The sequence below is a fragment of the Heteronotia binoei genome, chromosome 21, assembly GCF_032191835.1.
Source record: "Heteronotia binoei isolate CCM8104 ecotype False Entrance Well chromosome 21, APGP_CSIRO_Hbin_v1, whole genome shotgun sequence".
Taxonomy (NCBI): domain Eukaryota; kingdom Metazoa; phylum Chordata; class Lepidosauria; order Squamata; family Gekkonidae; genus Heteronotia; species Heteronotia binoei.
In genome coordinates, this window is record NC_083243.1 from 160,704,851 (window position 1) to 160,724,228 (window position 19,378).

Consider the following 19,378-nt stretch of genomic DNA (forward strand, 5'->3'; position numbering starts at 1 on the left):
TAGAACAACACTGTGACACATTGTTTGCTACATTGGACTTTGCTGCCTTGTGTGTGCGAGAGAGTGGAACATTATTCCTTTACCGCTTTGGACTTCTTGTAGACAGAGATGGCTCACTCAGCTTGCAGACAGGAAATGGTTTCAGTTTATTCAGTACTTTACAAAGGCCATGCTGAAAGCAGTGCTTATGATGAATGAACGTAGAGGGAGAATTAGTTATCAAAGATGTTTTTGTTTGCAGAAGGGGAAATAATCCATATTATTATATAAGCATCAGTGATGTTATAGTTATACTGTAATGGATCCTATTATAGATCCTTATATTTCTTTGAACCTAGCTGTGTATTCCCAGTCCTCTTGAACTCCAGAGACAACCCTTAGAGAGCATGGGTGGATCTACTGTGAAACTAATGAAGCTTAAGCTTCAGGGACCCTATAGCAACTTTTTTTTTAATGAGTGAACTTTTCACCAAAATTGATAGAGTTTTTAAAAAGTGTTTGTTATTAAAATAAGGCTATTTTAGTGAAAGAATCATAAGCCAATGGGTTGAAGTACTTAATTTTGACCTTAGAATATACTCTAATACCTGTTTCATATGGCCTTGAAATGTCCCTGCAATTGGTCAAATTTCAAAATTTTCCTGGGGGCTTGTAGCACCCAAAGCCCCAGTTGTGGTCGTTGCTATGTTTTATTGCATCATTCTATGATGTATCATGCATGTATATAATGTTTCTCTAATTTTCATCCCCCATAACTCAAAAATTATAAGGCATAGTCTAGAAAATTTTTATTCACACATGTAACTGACATAAAAGATAACCTAGTACAGTAATTTTAATCAAAATCTAAAATGGAGTGGTTAATTTAAAAAAAAAAAATGTAATCTGCCATGGAACAACCCCACTGAAGAAGATAACAACGGTTACCCAGACCTCATTGTTGGTGGGAAGGGGCTCACTGTAGGGCCCATTTTCAAGGGCCCTCCACCTCACCACCCTGTTCTCCCCCATTTGGATTTCGAGGTCCTTGCAAGGGCAGCAAGGCCCTTTGGACCTTGTTGAATGTTGCCCTATTGTTGCTGGTTGAGAAGGAGCTCCCATAACAGTTCAAGCTTCAGGCCCCAAAAATGTAGGTGCATCACTGCTAGGTAGTTTCTTCTTCCACCACTTGAGGTGTTCCAGATCAGTCATTCTTCATCCCTTGAATGGGAGGCTGCAAAGGTGTGTGAGAAAAGGATCTCCTTGTCCCACTCTTCTCAGGTTGATACCATAGAGAGATCTTAAAGCAGCAGCTTGTGAGGAAGCTAATCCAACAAGTCTCTCAAAGCCTGAGGTACAAATGGTAGAGGTCTTTTTTAATATGCACACAAACAACAAGTAGTGGAGAAAATTGACAAAGTTAAAATTAGAGAATAAAGGAGAACCCAGTTTCTTGCTTGCTGAGCACTTGAACAATCTTCAGAATATCTTCCTGCCTTAGAAGATGGCTTAGTATTGCCTCTGGCACTGCAATAAGTAGGCACCTGGGCTTGGCAAAAGGGGAAAAGAGCTATATTGATCAACACTTACTTCTTTGGAATCCATATTTCTATGGTTCCTCAGGATTTGCTTTCTCATCAAAAAGTGGGGACCCATTCAGAACAAAGGAGGTTTTGACCAAGAAACGTTTTTCCTTAGGATCCTGTATGGCCCCAAATAGTGTGGTGTACAAAAATGAAGAGTTGGTCCATGGGCTACTGTGACAGAGGACAAAGGTGTGATAGCTGTATGCTCCCCACCACCACTGCAACCACTGGAGCGCTAATGTGCTGTGTCTATATCATGGAATTGGGTTTTGTGCAAACTCAGAACAGGACAGGCCATAAAACATAAAGAATCTGTCCACAACAATAGACATTGTTCTGAAACACCAGAATAATAGAATTCTGACAAAGTGACATCTCTTTTTCCTCCTCTCCTGTTTGTGGTTAATTATGTATATAAAATTCCTTGTTAAATTCCTAAACACATCAGGAGAAAGTCCTATTGAAAGCAGTGGGATTTACTACTGAGTATCAAGGCTTTTTTTTGTAGCAGGAATTTCTTTGCATATTAGGCCACACACCCCTGATATAGCCAGGCCTCCAAGAACTTACAGGGCTCTTAGTACTCTAAAAGGTCACCACAAGTCAGCTATAACTTGACAGCAAAAAATGAAACAAAAAGCATCTGGTTGCACTGCATGAATGTACTTTATGATCCATTGTCACAATGTAAGTTGTGATGGTTTCTACTCTCATTCTCTCCCTTGCTCCCTTTGCTTATATTCCCAAAATGTCATAGTTAAACTTATGATGGTGTACCTGTAAGCCAACAGGCATGCTGGCGTTTGACATAAAGTATGTGTTGCATGCTCCTAAGCTTAAGAAAAATGTATCTAGAGCTTTGCTGTGTCTTTTTGGGAATGATGGAATTTTAGCAAGTTTCATTTTTCATAAGAGATTTTTGATTTGGTTTTGTTGGTCACCTGTTATTTCAGCTGGGATATACCAGTCTAAAGGTAGAATGTGAATGTTTTAATGAATAAGAAAAATATAGACGAAACGTGATGGTAAGAGGCCAAATTATAGAAGGGGATCCCTTTAGAGATGACATTTTTTAATATGAAGACCGTTGCTGTTTTGCATACAGAGCAGGTTCAGTGATATTTCTGAAGGAACTTTGTAACAGAGTGGACTATGATTCTTTGATAAAGCATACTCCTTTGTTTAATAAGGCAGAGATCAAAGGTTAATTACTCCCCCAGAGCATGGAATATTCTTGTCACTGAGAAGCTCTCTAGTGCATGGATTCTCAATTTGAAGAGCTTGAAAAAATACTGCAGAGTTTGGAAAACGGTATGTGTGCATGCATGTGGAAATGAATAAGGTTTTGAATTATTTAATCAGAATGACATTTCCTTTAGAAATACTCAAGGGCATGTAAGGAATGACATTTCCTTAAGAAATACTCAAGGGCATATAAGGAAGACCTTACACCATTGTTGTGGTACCTACTAATGAACGTTGTGTATGTCAGTAGGAGATATTGGAATGATGCTGCGGAGGGAAACTGGTGTGGCATGGGCTTGGGGGATGGGGCTGAAGTTTTCAGGACATTGTCTTAACAACAACATATTTTTGTTTTAGAAGCAACCTTGTATGGGATAATTTTGGTTGTCTGCATTGAATTTCTAAGTGTTAATTGCATCTCAGTCTTTCCCAATTCCAGAAACAGGAATGTTGGACACCCAACACCAGGGGCCCCCACCGTAGTGCCTATGAATGCTGTGCTGCCCACCAGCACCTTTACTGATGCCCACCAGGTGTGTTTAAAAAGTGGATGGGGCCATATGGAACTGTTACCCAGCAGGACATCTGATTGACCACTAGAGATCAGATTGATTGTGCAGATTGTAATAGTACTGCTTCAGTTGGAGCAGTTACCACACTCTTAGTTTTATTCTCATTACTCTTTCCTAGTGTATTTTTAAAATTATCCCCTTTTCCCCAATGCTTGGGCTTCCTCTGTGTATGTATCTCTACCTCCCGTGGCAGCTATTTTTTGGTTGGCTCTGTCTTCTTTAGCAGCCATTTTGTGCCCATGGAATAAAAAATTTAGGGATCCCTGCTCAACTCTGAGAAGGTTTGGCTGTCCTGGGTTTTGTCTTGAGATAGAAAACCTACAAATCTGGTTGGATTGAGTGTGGGCTCATCATAGCTGAATATTACAGACAGCTGTGCAAATACTTTTTTTTTTTTTTAAGAAATGGAAATAAAACCAAGTTTCATCTCAGTGAAACATTCTGACGAACCCTTCTGGAATCATTACTGAAGGATGTTTTCCTTTCAGAAATTCCTACTGCCTTAAACTTTGTAATTATTTCTCAGCTTGTAAAAATGGTCATATCGTGGCTCTTCTAATAAGTATAAAGTTGACAAATAATTATACAAATAATAGAACAAATTATTTACTTTTTACATTTGATAATACTCTAGGCAGGATTGAGTACTCTATTCACCATGTTACTATTTATATTTCTTCATTAGACAACATGAATTTGGGATTGGGGAAGGTGTTCCCATTAACTGATCTCTTTTCATGGAGATTGTTTTCCCTTCTGGAGCAAAAGAAAGCTTCTTTATATGCATAGACATAGCTCGGTGGTTTGTGACAAAGTGGATTAATTTTTTCCACTACCAAGCCTTATATAACTTAAACTGTGTTTAAATTAACACACTACAGCCTTGCATCCAGTTGTTCTTGATCTTCATCAGGAGAATTAGTCCCAACAGTTAGCTAAACAAAGCATGTCTCATGCTTTTCAACTACCAGCTCAGCAAAAGATTTTTCCCCTAAGGTGTGCCCTTCATGACAGATCATGAGACAATTTGCTTCATGGGTCTCATTACTGCTGTGAATGCAGAGGCATTCACAGTGGCAGTGAAGCATCTACACAATTCCTTTCCTTGCATCAGCCCTCACAGAATCATCATTTACTCCCCCTCTACTGAGAATTTATATATATATGGAATTTATAAATATAAATTCTTAGCAAGGCCAAATCTGTGGATACTTAAATATGAAGATTGGAGCCACAAAAGATACTAAGTCAGATCTTTCTGCAGACTTGAAATTGCCCCAGACTTGAAATTGCAGAAAAATCTAGAATCATAGAGTTGGAAGGGACCTCCAGGGTCATCTAGTCCAACCTGCTACACATCCCCAGTAATACCTGTTCCATGCCCAGAAGATGAAAAAAAACAAAACCCTCCAGGATCCCTGGCCTGGAGAAAATTGCTGCCTGACGCCAAAGTGGCAAACAGCATTTCCCTGGGCATGTAAGAAAAGTCCATGGCTGCGATCACACATGCTAAGTAATGCAGTGTAAATCCACTTTCAGTGCACTTTCCAGCTGGGTTTTACTGTATGAACTGGCAAAATCCTGTTTGAAAGTGGATTGAAACAACTTTATTTAGCATGTGTGATTGCATCCTATGAGAACTAAGCACTGATGCAGTGCTTCCTGCCCTCCTCCTTGTGATCTGCCTAAGTTCACAGAATCAGCATTGCTGTCAGATGGCAATCTAGCCTCTGTTTAATAACCTCTATAGGAGGAGAGCCCACCACTTCCTGAGGAAGCCTGTTCTGCTGAGGAATCGCTCTGTCATAAAGTTCTTCCTAATGTTTAGTCGAAAACTCTTCTGATTTAATTTAAATCCATTGGTTCTGGTTCAACCTTCTGGGGCAACAGAAAACAACTCCACACCACCCTCTATATGACAGCCCTTCAAGTACTTGAAGATGGTGATCATATCACCTCTCAGTCGTCTCCTCTCCAGGTTTAACATACCCAGCTCCTTCAACCTTTCCTCATAGGACTTGGTCTACAGACCCCTCACCATCTTTGTTGCCCTTCTCTGAACCCGTTCCAGCTTCTCTATATCCTTCTTAAATTGTGATGCCCTAAACTGAACACAATTTTCTAGGTGAGGTCTAACCAGAGCAGAATAAAGCGATAGCACCGCTTCACGTGATCTGGACACTATACTTCTGTCGATACAGCCCAAAATCACATTTGCTTTTTTAGCTACAGCATCACACTGTTGATTCATGTTCAGTGTATGGTCCACTAAGATCCCTAAATCCTTTTCACACATATTACTGCCGAGACAAGTTTCCCTCATCCTATAATGATGCATTTGATTTTTCCTACCTAAATGCAGAATTTTACATTTATCCCCGCTAAAATTCATTTTATTTGTTTTAGCCCAGTTTTCCAGCCTGTCAAGATCATCCCCCTCCCCCCTTCCCTACTGTCTCCTATAATCAGTCTCCTGGTCTGGTCTGCCTCTAATGCAAAGAAGGTGGATGAGGTGATGTTGGGCCTCCATCACACTCAGAGGTCTGTGTCTTCAGGTTGCTGTTGCCCTATGGCTGCCTGGCAAAAGGCACTTTGGCTCATCATTGGCTGCTCCCACAATGTCTGCTGTTAGTGTGATGTTTTGGGTTTCCCCCCTTATTTGGTGTTTTTGTAAACCACATTTTTTTAAAAAAAGTTTGAGATCTTTTTTCTGCAAAGTTAGGTGTAACCCTCTCCCCTCCCCCTAGTTTGTAGAAATATCTACTTTCTCTATTCATTGCCCTAATACATGGTTTTAACAACCCACATCTAGGATCATTTTCTGAATTAGGTATAAGGCAACACTTAATGTACAGTGAGCTATAACAGTTCCCTGAAAAAGCCCTCCATTGTGTGTGAGTGAAGGTACTGGCAACCATTTCGGGTGAGGCAAGGAAAACACTGTAGATATAGGTGGAACCTGCAAAAATACACACTTTCCATCCAAACAACTCCCTGCTATGAATATGATATATCAAAAAAAGATAGCACACCAGGTTTGAGAAAGATTGCAGCGAATTGAGGGGAAACAGAAGCTGGAGAAATAGCGGACAGTATCATGTGGATACCCCTGACAGCAGCACTGCTGTAAGGAAGCCAAAGTGGGGCAAAACATCTGTACAGAATCAGCCCTGTGTTATCAGTGTACTGTCTTTCTTCCTCACCAATTCTACAATATTTGTGTTTTTTCAAGTGGGTTGCCAAAAAAACTTCATTTGCTAGACAAGTTTTAGTCTCATGGTACTGAATTTCATACTCATGTTTATTGCAGGAGTGAATTCATAGAGGGCCTGGATGTGCCCCTCCTCCCACACCAATCTGGCTCAAGGAACATTCCTCAAGCTGTGATCATGTTGTTTTTGTAGGAATCAGATTAAAATGTAGCTAATGATGTCTGTTCTTGGCTCAGTTTCTCATGATACAGAAGAATACAAGCTTTTGAGTTCCACATAATTCTTTAATGACCAGAATGTCATCTAATCTGCTCAATTAGAGAGAGGATAAAGTATATACACCTATCTCTTAGCATATTTCAGATGTGTTCTTTAAAGGATCTCAGTGAATTAACACATCATCAAATCTAACCCTCCTGTGTCATAAGGTGCTGGTGCTATATGGCTGGGGACCTATATGGCTTGGGAACTAACATACCTGAAGAACTGCCTATTCCCATATGAACCTAGTCCTGTATGAACCTACCTGACCATTATGGTCATCTTTGGGGGCTGTACTTCAGGTGCCCCTGCCTTCTATGAATAGATGGATGACAACCAAGGAGAGGGCCTTCTCAATTGTGGCCCAAAACTCTGGAACTCTGTCCTCAGGGAGGCTCATCTGCCCCTTCTGTTGCCACTTTCCACCAGCAAGTGAAGACTTTGTTTCATTTAGAATGTTCTCAGTGATCCCACCTTCCTGCCCAATGTTTTAATTGTTGTTTTTATGTTTGTATATATTTTAGCTTTGGTTTCAGTTCTTTTAATGATGTGAAGTTTTTTGTTTAAGATGTGATTTTATTATGTACATTTTAATTTATTAGCTTTCTTGATGGCTGTAATGAAGGCAGAAAGGCAGAGTATAAATTTTGTAAAAATAAACAAGACTGAGAGCTAGGGCCTGTTCAGACACACAGTTTAATCAGTTGTCACTGCTGTTTCCTACCAGATTAAAAGTGGCTGATCATACAATAACATCTGCCTCCCCGTAGTTAATCGTTGTAGCCCCGCCCCATCCTTCTCCAAACCAGATTATTTTGTTACCTGCTCCTTTGCGGTGTTTTTTTAGTTGTCCGGTTTCACCTTGTCGTTTTCTCCATCTGGATAGTTCTTGACTAACTTCCGGATGTCTGAAGGCTGTCCCAGAGCAAAAGGAGCCTCAGACTCCTCGGTTTACAGTTGCCATTTTTTTTACCACTTAGCGATATGTGCATAACCGCATCACCACGTAATGTTTTCTGACCCACATGCACATTATGTGCTTATGCGCATTATGTGCACAAGTGCATTATGCGCATTATGTACTTATATGCATAATAGTAGGGGAAACAAAAAAAAGAACTGCATGGTGTTGTCATGTGGATAGTAGAAGACGGTTTCACTGCGGAGTGATTCGAATTGCAACATGGCAGTCTGATCGATAATATCCAGAACAAAGATATTCGGAACATAACCGGGTCAACATGCTGTGTGAACGGGGCCCTAGTGTAACTAAAAGATTAACCTATCAAATTTCTAGTTAAAAATCTCTTGCTGATGCCCTGAATGCGTGATGTGCTTTTAAGCAAGTCATTATCAGCTCCCACCCACCTCAAATGTCCGGGTCTTCGGACTCTGCACTGGCTTCCAGTGATATACCGAGTCCGGTACAAGGTGCTGGTTATTACCTTTAAAGCCCTATATGGCCTGGGACCTGCCTACCTGAAGGACCGTCTCTCCCCACATGTTCCCCAGAGAGTACTGAGGTCGGGAACACAAAATCTCCTCACTATCCCTGGGCCAAAAGAAGCCCGCTTGAAGTCCACCAGAGAAAGGGCTTTCTCCGTTATGGCCCCTATATGGTGGAATCAGCTGCCGGAGGAGGTGAGGGCCCTGCGGGACCTTGTTCAGTTCCGCAGGGCCTGTCAGACGACCCTCTTCCGGCTAGCCTACACCTAGCTAAGATGAGAACTCGATGTAGCTTGCTTGACGTCTGTTCTATATGTCATTGGAATGTTTACTGTTTTTTAAGGTTTTAACTGTTTTAAATGTTTAATTGTCTATATATTTAAATTGTTTAATTTTTATGTTTGACTAATTTCTGGAAGCCGCCCTGAGCCACTTGTGGGAAGGGCGGGATACAAATCATGAATGAATGAATAAATAAATAAATAAGTAAAAATATTGGCTTGCCTTATATGATTGCTGTAAGGATTATTGGGAATTGTATGAGAAGCACTAATTCAAAAGTGTTTTGTTAATGCTAAATATCCACTATTGACACCTGCTTGTTCAGCTATGCAGTGCAGACCTCAGAATATCATAAATTGAGAGCAGGTTGGGATGAAGCATAGAATGGTGTCTGTAGAGCATTTTGCTCCAAGTAGAGTTACCAACTTTGCTCCAAGTAGAATTACCTTAGCTGGGCCAGCCCTAGACTCTCTGGCACCCTAGGCAAGGCTGACTTCTGGTACCCCCCCATACCACTGATGATATCACTGAGTCACATGGGGTACCCAGTTTGGTGCCCGCAGAAAGCTCACACCCTAGGCAATTGCCTAGTTTGCTTAGTGGCAGGGCTGGTCCTGTCCTTATCTGTTTTGTTAAAATCACTTTCATCTGTAGCAGTTTTCAAGTTGTTATATCTCCATGCTGTGAAAGGTTTCAACAGCCCATTTCCACATTAAATTTCTACTAAAGGGAAAGGACCCCCCCCACCTCACCCAATTGACAGTCTTTACTCCAGGTGACTCACAGGACAATTTTATTTATTTACATTTACTAGCTGTCCTTCCTTATGGAGTTCAAATTGACTTACAACATAGATAAAACTCATGCAATAAAATCCATTAAAAACAAAAATTTAAAATCGGAACTCAAGACTGCTCATAAACTGAACATGGTCCTAAACAAAACCATTTTCAACTGCCTCCTGAAGATTGAAAGGGTGCCAGGCACACCTCCTTTTGGAGGTTGTTCCATAATTGTGGGGCTGCCATTGAAAAGGCCGTCTCTCATATACCTACCAAACACACTTCTTTGATTCATGAGATAGTCAGGAGGGCATGTCCCTGTGATTTTAATTTGTGGGAAGGAACATATGAGAGAAGACAGTCTTTCAGACATGCTGGTCCCAAGCCATGTAGGGCTTTGAAGGTCAAAACCAGCACCTTAAATTGGGCTTAGGAATGGATCGGTTGCAGGGTAATTGCTGTAATATTGGGGTCATATGCTCTCAATAGCAGACTCTGATCTGCATTCTAACCACAGCATTCTGCACTAGCTGTGCAGAAATGCTCTTCAATGCTCTTCAAGGGTAAAATAGGAGTCACGTTGCACCTTTAAGACCAACTTAGCTTTATTCAGAACATAAGCTTTTGTGTTCTTTCTAAGTACACTTTATCAAATGAGGAATCCTTTCAGTGAGCAAAGCCACACGTAGCTGGTAGTCCGTGGCCCAGAATGCAAACTGGTGAAAATTTAAGAACCAATGACAGTATAGTAAAATTATCTGGTAGGGAGTGGTTTAGAATGCAAAATGGTAAAAAAAAAATTAAGATTCAATGACAGATTAGTAAAATTAACAAATTGAACAAACCTTTGATCTGAGTAGCATGAGCATGCAAAAGCAATAAAACAATAATATGTCAAAATGTGAGAGTGTCTGTTAATGACTATATTGTATTAAGCCTGGGTCAAAAGGAAGGTATTTATATCTCAGAAGATTTCCCACCCAATTAATTTACCTTTTAACATGTAACATACATATAGTTTGCCATAGGAGAAAAATACATTAAAATTAGTGGGAGATGGGTTCAGTATGTGTAATGGGATAAACAGCCAATATCCCTGTTTGTCAATACAGCTAAAAGAGAAATACATTGGATAGTGATGTTCTTGTCTGTCTAATTTGCTTTTTAACATGTAAACATCATTCTAGTTTGCCATAGAAAAAAATACAATAAAATATAATGAAAATGGGTTAAGTATACGTAATGAGATAAACAGCCAATATCCCTATTTTGAGTATGTCAATACAAAAAATAATTCTGATACACTATTCTAAAAGAGAAATACATTGGAATGCTGTGGATGTATAACTTACTCAGGGTAAAGGTAAAGACAGTCCCCTGGGCAAGCACCAGTCATTTTTGACTCTGGGGTGACGTCACATCACGATGTTTTCATGGCAGACTTTTTTATGAGGTGGTTTGCCATTGCCTTCCCCAGTCATCTACACTTTATACCTAGCAACTTGAGTACTCATTTTACCAACCTTGGAAGGATGGAAGGCTGAGTCAACCTTGAGCCAACTACCTGAACCCAGCTTCCACTGGGATCAAACTCAGGTCATGAGAGCAGAGCTTGGACTGCAATATTGCATGTTACCACTCTGCATCATGGGGCTCTTCAAGAGTAGCCCCAAGTAGATTTCATTGCAGTAGTCCAGTCAAGGTGTAACTAACGTTAGTATGGATGATAGTGACTAGATCTGACTGACCCAGGAATGGATGCAGTTGATGCACCAGCCAAAGCTGGGCAAAAGCCACCATAGCCACCTGGTTTTTGAAGGTGACTGCTGTGTCAGATAGCACTCCCAAGCTGCAAACCTGACTTTTCATGGGGAGTACAACCCCATCTAAGACAGGAGCAATCTGAAGTCCCAGTTTTGCCTTTTTACTAACTCAGATAATCTCTGTCTTGTCATGATTAAGTTTCAGCTTGTTCACTTCATCCAACTCATTGCTGGCTCCAAGCCCAAGTTCAGAACATCAACAGCATCCTTGGAATTAGATGTGGGGAAGGTAGAGCAGGATATCATCTGCATATTGGTGACCTCCTGACCTCCTGATGACCTCTCCCAGTAGCTTCACATATATATTAAATAGCATGGGGGACAAAACTGAGCCCTGCAGAACCCTACAGGCCATGGGACAAAGCATGAATTCCCCAGAACCATCCTCTGAGACCCCCCTCCCAAGTTAGGACTTGAACCACTGTAACAAAGTACCTTCCAGTTCCAGTGCTGAGAAGCAGCACAGTAGGATACTATGGTCAGTAGTGGCCACTGAGGGATCCAGCAGAACTAACAGGATCATATTCTCCCCTGTGTAGTTCTCAGTAGAAATCATCAGCGAAGGCAACCAAAACAGTCCCTGTCTTATATCCCATCATGAAACGACACTAAAATAGATCCAGAAAAGCAGTCTCTTCCATGAGCCCCTGAAGCTGAGACGCAACCACCCACTCAAGCACCTTGTCCAAGACTGGAGACTGGCCAGAAGTTCTCCAGCATAGTAGGAGGGTAGCCATGTCTAGGAGCTAGATTTGAGTCTAGGAGCACCTTAGAGAACAAAGAAGCATTTGCCACTCCCCTTACCCACTTAGCTCCCCCACAGCTTTTATCAGCCAGGAAGAGCAAGGGGTGAGAGCACAGGTGGTAGGTCTCAGCTCTCCAAGGAACTTGTCCACGTCCTTAAGGTTCACAGGCTGAATGGTATCCATATAAATTGGACAATCAGGTGTCAAAGGTACACCATCTGAGCATGCAACCATGCCCATTGATTTTAGAAGGCTTGGACTGGAGTAACTCTGCATAGGATTGTGGTGTTTAAGCATTTAAGGCACGCCACATTCTGATTAAGAAGGCCAAAAGTTTCCATTGCCACTAGCCAATCTGCCAAGAAAAAAGAATCCATGTTGATCCCCCAAATAGCTGCCCATTGGACCCTTAGCATGAGCCAGATCCAGCTGTACTGACTTACAGAAAGGAGACTGTCCTAGGATGTAAATCCATTGCAGTCAGCATTCTGTCTCTAGTTGTTGTTCACTCATCCAGAAGTCTATGGTGACAAAAATATCTGCTTTCATTTTAAAAAAAAGTTATAGGATACTGAAGATAAATGGGTAAAACCCACAGGTGGGATTTGAATCAGTTAAGGATGATTCTGGAAATGAGGACCAGCCGAATTAAAGCAGATGGCTACATGCAGATGGCTCCTGTAGCAGTCCAATTAAAAGACATTTGGCAGAAGCACCTAGTGGAAGAGAATAACATTTTGAGGGAGGGAATTTACAGTGAAAATAAAGGGACTATGCTGCAGTCATAAAAAGTCAGCTCTTCACAGATTGATCAATAGTCTGTGTCCTGGCATTTATACACAGTTATAAATAAAGAAGAATGAGCATCAGTGGATCATGATTTGGGATAGCGCCCCAGCTTTTTTCCAGATCCATGAGGCAAATTTCACTCTTTCATTCACTGTTCTTTTCCTGTAAAATGGGAATGAGATTGGCATGCCTCACAGGGTTGTGTTTCTTTTGGCTGCTGAGATTTCAGTTACCTTCTCAGCCAACAGATCTCTAAACTTGCTGTTTTTCCTAAAGGACAACTGAGATTCTTTTCCTCCTGAAAATTGTGACATATAGCCTGACAAAGAGGTACTACTAAATGTTTCTTTTATTTATTTAGTAATATGTTTGCATCTTTGATTATTTTATCTCTACATCTTTGAGCAACAGTTACTTTCTCTTCTGGAACTGTTTCAGTAAGAGCACCACAGAATTTTCTTACAGGATAAAAAAAAAATCAGTGTAACTAGTTCTAGAGGTGCTTGTCTCATTAGGAGATTCTGGCTTCCATCTATGCAGTGAGTATTCTCTGCTTCCTGTTCATCATTGCCATGAAGACATAAACATTTGCACTGGTAACAGAGCATCCATACAGGAGTGAGCACCCTCGTCAGGTACCATTTTCCCTGTAGTCCCCCTTCCACCAGGCCACCAGAGGGCTTTTATTCTTTAAAAAGTTGCAACTGCTATTGTGTGACAATGAATGGTTTAATGCCATGAACTGCACATTCCTCTGAATACCCTGATTTCATTTTTTTTTAAAGTCACTAGTCATTTTCATTGCAGATATGTAAGAGGAAAAGTGCATCTCTTAATTAAAAGAGCTGGATAATTTTTATTAATGAAAACCATGAATTCAGAGAAACTAGTAAATCGTTACCAATAGATTGTTTTAGAGTTACGAAACTATAGTGGTCTAGCAATTACTGATTTATTTAAAAATCTCCTCTAATGGTATGGGAGAAGGAGTGACAGCCGCTGGGGCAAGGGAAATTATGCTGATGGGTGAGGCCTTCAAAAATATGCACCTTGAAGTCCACATGGTGTGCAGATGTGTGTTGTGACCTTTTGCAAGAGATAGTGTCAAATCAGGTTTAGGACAGGTTGGAACAAACCAGAGGGAAAACCATGTTGTATGAATACCCACCCCACACCCCACCTGCTGTGTCAAAGCCACTTTTGATGGGCATGGTGAAAGCAGCTTTGTTTACCAAGTCTTCCATGACTCGTTGGTGTTTTTTTTAAGCTTCTAAGCTTGCCATTCAGAAGTGAAATATGTCTGAGAGCAGAAGAGAAAGGCTGAATTTCCATTTGGAAGCTGGGAGTCTATGGTGGGGAGCTGGAAATCAGAAACAAAATACTTTAAAAGAGCCCATATAGCTTTGCTTAAAACAGAAATGGGCTGCTAGTTTTTAATCCACTGTCTTCCTTTCCCTCTCCCATTGAGCTGAAGCATTTATAGTACCAGTTGTAATTTACAATGGAGCATTAAAAACTATCATGGTTTGCCTAGAGGAAGTTTGTAAAGGAGTCACTGATGCCATTACACATCAGATTAAAATATAGTGGTGTTCTGAAGGAGAAAGTTTAGAAGCAAAATTATGTACTTCTATCTCATGTGTAATCCTAGTTTACTAGCCAGGAACTGAAATCCTTAATAGAGGCTTTGTAGTTGGATGGTTGCCCAAGTTGTTTTTTTCCTTTGATCAAATAGCCGCCCTGAGCCTGCCTCGGCGGGGAGGGCGGGGTATAAATAAAATTTTATTATTATTATTATTATTATTATTATGCTATGCCATGAAGGCTGATAAAAGGCAAAGATTTTGTTATTGGGCTTTTGCAGATCAGTACAGAACCAACGTAGAATAAAATCAATAAAGTTTTCAGCCATTGTTGGTTTAATTTAATTTTTCAAATGGTGGGAACTGGAGCCTTTCATTTTTTTTCTTTGCTGTTTTATCTTTATTTGTAGATTTGATAGTTTTATTGTTCTGATCTTTTAGATTTTTAAAAAAGAAGTTATTGTCCTTGTTGTTTGTTTATTTATTTATTTATTTATATGTAATTTGTATCCCGCCCTTCCCACCAGGTGGCTCAGGGCGGCTTACAGCATATAAAATCTAACATGAGAATATAAAAATTTAAACATTTCATACAGTTTACATGATTAAAATTTAAACAATTCAGACAATTTACATAATTAAAATATTAAAACATACAACAATCTTATAAAACTACGCTCGATTTCAAGTTTCAGTGCCGGTTAGTTGTAAACCTGCTGGAAGAGGGCTGTCTTACAGGCCCTGCGGAATTGAGCAAGAAATTGTGTATTGTTTCTGACATTTTTAGGATTTTTGCATGTTAGTAGTTTTACATTTTAATTTTTGTAATCTACCAAAGGATTTCAACTAGAGAAGAAAGAAATACTTCAGTATTAATTTTTCTGTTAGTCTTTCTTTCCCCCTTTGTTTTACTTTCCACTCCTTCCCTCTCTCTTTCTGTCAGTCTTTTCCCCCATCTCTCTCCTTCCCCCCCTTCCTTCCTTCCCTCCTTCCTTTCTCCCTCCCTCCCTCCCTCCCTCTTTCTGTCAGTCAGTCTTTTTCTCTGTCTATTTGCTTTATTTCTCTTTCTCTCTTTAAGCACTGCACCAGGGGTGGCCAAACTGTGGCTCTTTCACGTATATTGTGTGGCTCTTGGAACCCTCACTGCCCCGTCAGCCAATTTAGAGAAGGCATTTCTCTCTTTAAATCACTTCTCCAAGCCAGCCAGCAGCTTAGAAAATGCATTTAAAATTAAAGTTGCTTTCTTTCCACCTCTTTCTCATTCCTCCCCTCTGCTCTCAAACATCTGACGTTCATGCTTTGCGGCTCTTGAACATCTGACATTTATTCTATGTGGCTCTTTAAGTTTAAGCAAGTTTGGACACCCCTGCACTACACCATGCTGGCTCTTGTGATCGAGTAGTGTGCTGGAATTTGGGGTTTTTTTTCTGGGATGGCTATATATGGCTATATATTTGTGGACTTTTTCCAATGCTAGAATATCTTTTTTTGAGGTATTATAGCACTTTTGGTGATGTCAGAGGTGTGGCCTAGTATGCAAATGATGGTGATGTCAGAGGTGTGACCTAGTATGCAAATGATGGTGATGTCAGAGGTGTGGCCTCGCATACTAACGAGTTCCTGCTGGGCTTTTTCTACAAAAAAAGCCCTGAATGGACCTATTATTTAAAATGAACATATTGCTGAAAAATATTTTCTTGCATACAGTCAGTGTTGTAAAGAACCTTGTGCTGTGGTTGCAGCTGCTGCCAAAGCAATGTTTTTTTTTAAAAATCTGCACGTCTTGAGGCCTGTGGGGCAAAAGTCCCACAATGCTAAAAACTCTTAGTGAATGTCGGGAAAGATACTGGAAGGCTCCATGGTGCCCATGGGAACCAAGTTGGAGATCTCTGAATAGACAGTACTAAACTATATGAACCAACAACAAGGCAGCTTCATAGTCTTGAAAATATGTAACTATATCAAAGACCCTCTTCCATGAACAGGACTCTTCATGTAAACATATGAACATAAGAGAAGCCATGTTGGATCAGGCTATTGGCCCATTCAGTCCAACGCTTTTTTTTATCACAAAAAACCCAGGTGCCATCAGGAGGTTCATCAGTGGGGCCAGGACACTAGAAGTCCTCACACTTTTGCCTCCCCAAGCACCAAGAATACAGAGCATCACTGCCCCAGACAGAGAGTTCCAATAGTATGCTGTGGCTAATAGCCACTGATGGACCTTTGCTCCATATGCTTATCCAATCCCCTCTTGAAGCTGGCTATGCCTGTAGCCGCCGCCACCTCCTGTGGCAGTGAATTCCATGTGTTAATCACCCTTTGGGTGAAGAAGCACTTCCTTGTATCCATTCTGACCTGACTGACACTGCTTGCTGTTCATATAGTTTAGTATTGTTGCCACATACATTTGGAGGCAGTTTTGTTTGCTTGTTTTTATATGGTTTTGTTGCAATCATTCAATAGAAAATTTTCACATTTGAATCGCAAGTATAGCTGTACTTTGTTAGAAAATTCACACATGCATGTACGTTTTTCCTCATTGTTTGCAGGTAAATGTCTGAATGTCAGTCACTGGGAACTATTGTGGTGACTTTTTAACAAGTGGTATGAAAGTTCCATCTAGACATTAAATTAGGGTTACCAACTCTGGGTTGGGAAATATCTGGATATTTGGAGGTGGAGCCTGAGGAAGGCAGGGCTCCAGGCAGGGTGGGACTTCAATGGGGTATAATGCCATAGAGTTCTTCCAACAAAGCAGCCGTTTTCTCCAGCTGAATTGATCTCTGTCACCCAGACATCAGTTGTAAGACATCAGGAGATTTCCAGCCACGACGTGAAATACATTTTGACTTGAACCAGATTTATTTTTTTTAAAGGTTCCAGTATTTTGGCAATATGATCCTGTTGTGTTTTTTTTTGGGGGGGGGCAGGGGTTAGAAGTACTGAACCTGTTCTCTTGTTGACCATCTAAAGCTGAGAAACTCTGAATTAGATCTCAAAGTCCAAAATATCATCCAAATAGTAAAACCACTGTTTTTGAATATTATGTCCCTAAATACTAATGTTATATGATACATTTAATGGTTGCTTGGTTTAGTAAAGCAAGTGCCACCTTGCAAAATATGATGTCCTTTCCTTTCTCTTTGCCTTATTCATTTTCTTTCTGTGTGTTGTTCATGAAGAATTTCTGCAGAAAGTACTACTCTTCTTTTTAACTTGGGCCGCTGTTCTTGTGCTCTTTTGCTTATGTGTGGCTGCTTGCTGCACTTGGCAAACATATCAATGCCATGTGGTGGGTAGGCAGGTGCGATTTCACACCCTTTCAGCTTGTTGATTTGCTGCAGTGAGTGGCAGAATTGGAAAGATTTTTTTCTCTTAAAAATTAAAAGTGAGTGTGATTCACTTCCACTCTGGATGTAGGGTGGTTCTGTCACTTCTATATCTGGATAAGTTGTTTCTTTGGGATTCAGGGTGATCAGCACAAATGGAAAGAGCTTCTTTGCAGCTCATATAGCTAATGTAAAAGTGGATAAAGTTTAGAAATTTGTGTGCTGTGCTTAATGGCAGCACAGATGGTAACATAGTGATTTCATCCAGTCACTGATGTGAGTTCAAAGCAGTAGACAAGTGGTACCTTTAGGACCAAAGAAGTTTTAATGTGAGTTCAGTAATCTGGCATGCCCAGTTTATGACAAATGTTCAACACTGTGTTCTCTTTCTTACATGTTAACTTTTGGGTAGGCAGCCCTTTAGGTCTTTCTTGTGAATGGATGGATCACATGCATGCACAAGAGCATTCAGAGCAAGGGAAAAGATAAAATAACACAGCTTAGTTCAAAAATCTATCAAGCCCTAACAAAATGAGCCTATGCAAGAATGCCCTTCCCTTCCTGTTGAGATCTGAATAGCCAGCCCCACGTTTTGGCGAAGGATATTTAGGGAAAGATTTTCTGTTAGTTAGAAGGTGTCACTTACTGCTTTTCTTAAGAACATAGGAACATAAGAGAAGCCATGTTGGATCAGGCCAATGGCCCATCCAGTCCAACACTCTGTCACACAGTGGCCAAAAAAACCAAGTCCCATCAGTGGGGCCAGGACACTAGAAACCATCCCACTCTTTCTCCCGCCCCAGCACCAAGAATACAGAGCATCACTGCCCCAGACAGAGTTCCATCAATATGCTCCCATATGTTTATCCAATCTCCTCTTGAAACTGGCTATGCTTGCAGCTGTCACCACCTCCTGTGGTAGTGAATTCCATGTGTTAATCACCCTTTGGGTGAGGAGATATTACATTGACTTATTCATTTTTATACGTTGCAGGTTCCTTTGAACAGGACACAAGATGCAGTGTGCTTTTAATTGAATGAAATGCTTATAGTAATTATTATGAATAACATTACTATTGTTGTTATTATTTCCCCCAAGGAATCAAGTTGTTTGGGAAAGGTGACTGAAAGCTAAACATGGGAAAAGCAAATCTAGTTTCCACAAACTTCTTCATAGATATTACATTGCACTGGGCACATTTTAATGTATTTTAGATACTTAAGCCCTGCTTTCTTCCCCAACTGAGAGTGACTGGCCCAGGATCATCCAGCAAGTTCTTATGGCAGAGTAAGGATTTGAACCTGGGTCTCCCATGTCCTAGTCTGATAGTAACCATTATACCGTGCTGGCTACTGAAGGGAGTTTTTCTCCGTTTTGGGTGTCCTAGGGCAAGTTAATACATTTCAGCTTTGGCTCCTCCATCTGTAAGATGGTGATATCTCTAGTGGCCTACTTTGCAGGTTCCTTTGAGCAGGACACAAGATGCAGTGTGCTTTTAATTGTATGAAATGCTTAGAACAATTATTATGAATAACGTTTCTATTGTTACTATTCTTTCCCCCCAGGAACCAAGTTGTTTGGGAAAGGTGACTGAAACTAAACACGGGAAAAGCAAATCTAGTTTCCACAAACTCAAATCTGAATTAAATGGCTGATAAACAGATCAGGTAAAAGCTGTTCTTCCTTCACTCTCAACTGTTTGTTTTCTCAATTCATTGTGTTCCTCCACACTCCATCCT

General features: G+C 40.6%; 1 protein-coding gene across 1 annotated transcript in view; it reads left to right on the forward strand.

The window, feature by feature from the left end:
* Positions 1–19,202: 19,202 nt before the first annotated feature.
* The window catches only part of SLC25A22 (solute carrier family 25 member 22), a 38,855-nt gene continuing 38,679 nt past the window's right edge, over positions 19,203–19,378 (forward strand). The window contains exon 1 of the mRNA XM_060262754.1: positions 19,203–19,306. Within this exon, the coding sequence (XP_060118737.1) occupies positions 19,287–19,306 (20 nt within the window). The 5' untranslated portion in view covers positions 19,203–19,286. The remainder of the gene's footprint in view (positions 19,307–19,378) is intronic.